Genomic DNA, 6997 nt, shown 5'->3' on the forward strand with positions numbered 1-6997 from the left:
ATAAGTTTTCTGAAAAATGTTGCAGACTTAGGTAAATTTGATTATTGAAGCATGAGTGATTATAACTTGATTGAAGTTGAAAGCATTAGAGAAGAGAAGGTGGTCTAATTTGACCAAAAGATTGGTTGAGAACATTGTAAGAAACGGAGAGTATCAAATCACGTTGGGGAGAAAAAGTGATATATGCGGCATGGTTGGTTAAGAGGTCCACTAAAAAGCGTGTGATGTTAATTTTTTTATGATGACTTAAATTTAACCAAACCCACACTACAAAATTGCACTAGTTACAATCATCACTTGAGAAACACTTCAAACAATAATTATAGGTTTCTAAAAGCTTAACTTTTCACCAAACATGCTAATTAAGTAATATTTGCTCACTTGAAGAACTCGTACCTCCCAATGGGGCTTAAAAAAGTTATTATATGCATTGCTTGAAAGGAAGTTACAATGACATGCTAGGTATTATTACGAAGTGAAGAAAAGTGAAATGGAAAAAGATGAAGTTGTTGGGACAAGAATTGAAGGACTTCTTCACTGGCGGATGCAAAGGAAATACTATACAACCCAGATGAGATTTTGTGTATGATAAGAAGCAAATATCAAAAAGTAAATTTTTCATATTCTGATTGGTGGTTTTGTCCTATAAATAAGAAAAGCTTAACTTTTCACCAAATTAACATGCTAATTAAGTAATATTTGGTCACTTTGAAGCACTCGTACCTCCCAATGGGGCTTTAAAAAGTTATGATATATGCATTGCTTGGTCCCATATATATATATATATATATATATATATATATATATATATATATATATATATATATATATATATATATATATATATATATATACATATATGAGTTGGGTTTGAAAGGAAGTTACATGACATGCTAGGTATTATTAGGAAGTGAAGAAAAGTGAAGTGGGAAAAGAAAAAGTTGATGGGACACGAATTGAAGGACATCTTTAATTGTAATAGTAGGAATCCCAGTGGCACTGGCGGATGAATAAATTTCAGTCATGAAGCTACATTAGAGACAATAATTTTATCTTAAGCAGTAAGTTACTCAACCAGTTTAGCCCAAGTGTGGTATTATTCTTAATCAATTTTCGATTTCAATGGAATGCTCATATGCTTTCACTTCAGGTTTCGATTATCTTCAATAAAACTATTTAATAATAACTAAGATGTGATTATACCGAATAATGTTGGGAATCCAAGTATGAGTTTAAATCCCAAATTAGATAAAAATGAGAAAATATAGTACTATCTATATATGGATGAAAGACCCCATAACATATTGTCTTAAGGTTTTTGGTAAAGAGTGATGTCAATCCTTGTATAGGTTCAAATTTCATTAATGTTTGTATCTTCCCATCCGTGTGGAGATATGTACATGTGTTAGACCTCCCTACAAATAATACCCTCTATGAATTTTTTTCTTACATAATATTTAACTTTTTTTTTGTTATTTATATCACAATATTATAAGTTATCAAGGCGAAGCTATTCACTCGTTGATGAGTTTTTTTGAAAGAAGATTATATGAACTATGACTAATTTATATAAGGGATTGATTTCACTTTCTTTTATAATAACAATGTTATAAATATATTGCAAAAGATATATATACATTGAAGTTGTTGTAATGGTAAGTTTCGTTACTTCTTTTTCAAATATTGGTCAAGCTTGTTATAAAAAACTTTTGTTGAACAATTCTTCGTCCGCAAGCTCTTGTACTACTTCCACAAGTCACGAGATTCATATGGAACAACTGAGATTTGATGTGGATTTCTCAATGGGCTGTTGATCTTGATCCATCTCCTTTATAAATAGAGACTTTTGCTCACCGTTGAAACACACTTAAAACTCTTTTATTTTTTCTGTCACTCTGTCATTCTCTTTTCTCTCTTATATTCTTTTTTACAATATCCTATGTATATTTTCTCTATTAAGAGATAATCTTGCTAATTTTTAAGATTCATAGAAAATTTGGAAAGTTGTAGTGGTATCCTGGAAGCTTACGCAATAAGTTCTTAAAGATAGTGAATCTACACGTCTGTGAAAGTCCTTTTGTTTGTGATTTTGTTAGCTTTTACAACAATTTTAAAGACTTATGATTAATCTCAACAACCCAAATTTGTAGAATTAAAACATCATTTTTGGAACTCAGATGATCTTTGCGAAATTGTTCTCGGATGTGTGAAGAATCAAAATCTTCTATAGTAAGAACTTTCGATAGTAGCAAGAATGTGTGTCTATCCTATTAGACATGTATGAAGTTGTTATTGTTCTCACATCTTCAAAACCTGACTTTATTTCCCTTCAAAATAAGTTGAAGATTGGATTCATGCGAAAAAGGTATGCTGACACATCTTACTTAGTTCTTTGTCTAATTAGTTGTTCAATGTGTACTTCTTATATAAGAAAGCGATAAGAAAGCGAAAGACATTCGTTAATTCTCAAATATGCATATGAAGACATCGTTCGACCAAGATTTGTCATAGGGAACTATTATCGTATGGAGATGATTAAGGATAAGGACATCAAGATCCAAGTCAATGAGCATCACAAGTTGTTGGAAGATATAAAAACAGAGAAAATAATTCAATCGGATGTGTTCGTCTCAGAACTTCATATCGAGAAACTACTGTCATCTTGGACGGACTACAAACAACAATTGAAACACACACATATGTCACTTCTAGAGCAAAAACAAGAATAATGAGGATGTGATTGATAAACTGTTAACACACATAAAGTCTCTTTGGTTTATATAATTTGTTACCAATTATGTTATGTGTTAAGTTCTTCCATCTAAGATTGATTCATATAATTTGTTATATCAACTTAAATGCATTATATTTTATATGAGACCTATGATTCTCTTCTTTCAATCTTTCTTTTCTCATCTTTTGCAATATGTGGGTATTATTATAATAATAATGTTATAAATATATTGCAAAATATATATAAGTTGCCACCATAACGTTGCTTCTTTTTCGGATATTGACCAAGCCTTTTATAACAAATTTATTGTTGAACGATCCCTCGTTTGCAATCTATTGCACCACTTCCATAACTCACGGGATTCATCGGAAACAACTTAAATATCTGTTGTGGATTTCTATATGGATTCATCCATAAATGGAGGCTTTTGCTCACCTTTGAAACACTTTCTATATCCTAGGTATACTCTTTTAAGAGATAATCTTGTTAGTTTATGAGATGTTTAAAAAATTGGGAAATTTTTTATTGTATCGTAAAGACCTATGCTATATATCACATAAGTTTTTAAAGATGGTAAATTTACATGTCTCAAGAAATTTTTTATTTATATTTTATCAACTTTTACCACACTTTGAATAAAAAGAACGGATTTATAGATATTTCTTACATATGATATTTAATTTTCTGATTTTTATATCTCATGACTTATATTCAAATTTAGATTCCCAACACCTTTATATGTACATTTCTTTTGACATCAAATACTCTATTTATATATAATTCTTTCTTACAGATAAAAAGTAAGATTGATACTGGGAGTTAAAAGAAACAATTATCATAGATAAACGAGATTAGTCTTTCACAGCCTTCTCATTTACTAACTCCCTCTCATGGTTATTAGAATCACAGTAACTATTAACTCCCTCTCATGGTCAAAATGAGTGTGAAAATTAAGCAAAGCTAAAATAACTGTCTCATGTTGATAAAATTCCAGTTAAAAATAAAGTCATCAAAAGGGTCTAGGCTTGCTATATATATACCACATATTCGCCAGTTTTAAAGTACATATTTTATTTCTTTTGACACAATCTACCTCATGTTTCAATGAGATACAAGCATATCTATATGCAATTCTATAACAAAGAATATATGATCAAAAAGTAAATTCACATCACATAAGAAGGATACAAATCGATCTAAAAGAAAAAATAAACATACTGAAGCTGCACAAACACAACCCAACAAAAATAGAAATTCGCACGATCCTTAGTTAAAGATCGTACAATGCTCAAAGGCACAACTGGTTTTTTCACAATAGCACACGTGAAAACTAGGATTACTGTCTGGCACACAGAATATAAGCACAACAACAAAGAAAACTGACTAAACGTGAGAACAGTCCTATGTTTATTTTCAGCATGAGCAATCTACCAACACATACTTTGAACAATTTCTTATTTTCCCATAATGGGAATTATGTTAAAGAGTGTGGATAGCGTTCCTCTTCTGACCATAGTGTCTACTATAGCATGGTTTAAGAGGGCAGAAAGTTAGTCAGAATCTCCAGGAGGTGAAGGTTTTGGGATGTATGGAATCAGAGGGCTTCCATGCTCAATAGGATCAGGATATAGAGAGGCCTTTGTTCTAGAACCTGGTGTTGGATCAACGGGATTGTAATCAGTCAGAATCACTTGACTCATATCACCATTGTTGCTGATACCACTTTTAACATTGTTTCCATTTTCCTGAAATTTCAAAGGAAATAAACTGTCATCTCATTGCAAGAGTTTAATTATACATCTTGTAAGTGTATAAAGTTTTACATAATCAACAAGTAAAGTTCATCTTAGTTTTACTTGCAAGGTAGTAATATTATAATGAAATTTACCATGTAAAACCCCATTATAATTAGGTTTTTATTTTCTTAACCAGAAAGGTCAAGGACCAGCCAGGGCTTTCTAGTCTAAGGATTATAAAGCATTCATACCTTCAGTTTCCTGCTTACTGCAATCAGTGTTGCTTTATGACCATTGTTGGTCCCTATGAAATCTGAGATGGTATTATAAAATGTAAGGCTAATTATAAATTAAGTTCTCAACAATGTAGACAATATAATATGCAAAATAATCTACCAGATCTCCTTAGTCAAAATGATAGAAAAAAAAGTAATATGTAATTAGGGCAGATTGATGCAATATTTTGATTCAATTAACTGTCACACAGATCATCGAGAGGAACTAAATTACTAACTAATATATGAACACTGACATATTAATAAAATCTATTTATCTTTCAGAGTAAATCAACGAGTACATTTTAGGTTTTTGAGGGAGTATCTTTACAGACATTTTTAATTAAAAAAAATTGGGAACAATATTAGAAAAACTTTTAGATATATGATTTTTAATTTTTAATTTTTCTCTTTTTTTAATGCTTACTGAGAAACTTCTGTATAAATGGGATACATTTCTAAGCAGGAATGCATTTTAGCTTGTACAAAATTACAACTGCATGTTTAAAACTTTAAAAATGGATTTTACCTGTGTCAAATCATGAATTACTCATACAATTCAAGAACTCATCCTTGGAGCAAAGCTACCATGTTGTCGGAAGTTTCAACTTAGTAGATCATGTTGGTAGTGAGAAAACAATCAACAGAATAATAACAAAAACAGTTTGTCTACTGCACAAAATCGTACCCAAGAAAAAAAAAAAATGAGATTTTTTCCAAGAGTTTGTGGATAGGAAGCTGCCATCTCTAATGCATGTATACCCTTATCTCTCCAAAGATAACCAAAGTAAAAAAAGGAAAAAAAATTATGAAACGGGAAGAAACATAAGTAGTTCAAAACACAAAATTCAAAACACACCCCATGTGTCTTTTAAAGGACGAGCTTGTCTTACATGGTGATAATAACAAACACTTGACAAAGAAATCTAAGATTTTTGCATTACAGAGATCTAATAATTTTCTCAAATAATAAAGGAAAGAAGATGTGTATACCAGGTGACCAAGATGCACTGGTAGGAATTAAGATGTTAAAGAACATCAAAGTTGCTCCAACCACCAAGAGCAAAGCAAAGAAGCCAGAAACCTTCATGTTACCAACACAATATACCTGAAGTGGACAATGTCCTAGAAATGGAGTACTGATATAATATAACCTTTATTGGAAGAAAGTGGTTTTAGTCACTGTTGATTGATGAAACCAAAGTCCACCTCAAAATTTTCCAATATTTTATTATTAAACACTTTTGTGAAGTTGCTTTTTCTGTGATGATAACGTGCTTGAGGACTCGAATTCCACAACAAGCATTAGTGACTGCATTAAAGACTCATCACTGATCACTCATCAGCCTCTTCATTCCCCAATGTTCTATTTAAAGCTCCAGCAATGGCAATAAAATCTCAACAGGCACCGCAGAGTGAATGATGGCAATGAAACTTCCATGCTGCCCTCTATCATTTAAACTTGCCACATTATTACAGGGGTATCCCAATCAATTCTCTACACACTTCCCAATCTGTTAACACCACTCCTGCAGTAATTTTTTTGTAAAGAAAAAAAAGTTTTTTCTTACACCATTTGACAATCACCATACCTTCTTCATCACACATCTTCGTCTTTGCATCTTTAACAAAGAAATCAGTAAGCAATGAAGCAAACAGCCAATTCATCATCTGCAAACCCAGAATCACACACTCATATTCATTCATCACCAAACTTTCCATTCCCTCCAATATTGGCACAGTTCGCCCCGCTCCACTGGGCACAATAGAACACACAAGACAGACTTAATCCCTACAAATAACGATGCTAAATAAATCCGCTCTCACCAATATTGTCCGAATCTCTTTCCGTTTTGGCAGAAAATTTTCATATTGATTGAATATAAGTAATATTCAATTTTTTAATTGGATATTGGGATGCGTATGTATGTATTTATACTATTTCTGTCCCTAAACCTATCTTAACACTCGTTTCCATTCTTGTCCTAATTTAAATTACCACAAACTCACAGTTTATTATATAGTAATATATATAGTATTCTTAGTATTTAATTTTATAATTTTTTACCTACATTCTTTTTTTTTTCTTTTTTAATGTTTGACTTACTATAAAATTAATTCATATTTCAAAATATTTATTTTTTTTATTTGAAAAATTCTTTTTATTTTGCTAAATCAATTTTTATTATCTCTCAATAGTTTGATTAATTTGATATATGAAAAAATTTATTTAGATCTTTAAAGTATTTTTT

At 30.9% G+C, this 6997-nt stretch overlaps 1 protein-coding gene across 1 annotated transcript; it reads right to left on the bottom strand.

Annotated features, from left to right (window-relative positions):
* Positions 1-3927: 3927 nt before the first annotated feature.
* LOC108337567 (uncharacterized) lies at positions 3928-5960 on the bottom strand. The gene is made up of 3 exons (XM_017574124.1): positions 5739-5960; positions 4722-4783; positions 3928-4479 (listed from the first exon to the last, which is right to left on the bottom strand). Exons 1-3 carry the CDS (start codon positions 5833-5835, stop codon positions 4285-4287), a joined length of 354 nt encoding a protein of 117 aa, XP_017429613.1. The 5' UTR covers positions 5836-5960; the 3' UTR covers positions 3928-4284.
* Positions 5961-6997: the final 1037 nt, after the last annotated feature.

This window comes from Vigna angularis, chromosome 7 (assembly GCF_016808095.1).
Source record: "Vigna angularis cultivar LongXiaoDou No.4 chromosome 7, ASM1680809v1, whole genome shotgun sequence".
In the NCBI taxonomy this organism is placed as follows: Eukaryota; Viridiplantae; Streptophyta; class Magnoliopsida; order Fabales; family Fabaceae; genus Vigna; species Vigna angularis.

Coding starts and splice junctions, on each gene's coding strand:
- LOC108337567 (XM_017574124.1), bottom strand. CDS start 5,835: ATGAAGGTTTCTGGCTTCTTTGCTTTGCTCTTGGTGGTTGGAGCAACT. Junction 4,784..5,738: donor CAGTGCATCTTGGTCACCTG/GTATACACATCT, acceptor ATACCATCTCAG/ATTTCATAGGGACCAACAAT. Junction 4,480..4,721: donor CAGTAAGCAGGAAACTGAAG/GTATGAATGCTT, acceptor TTGAAATTTCAG/GAAAATGGAAACAATGTTAA.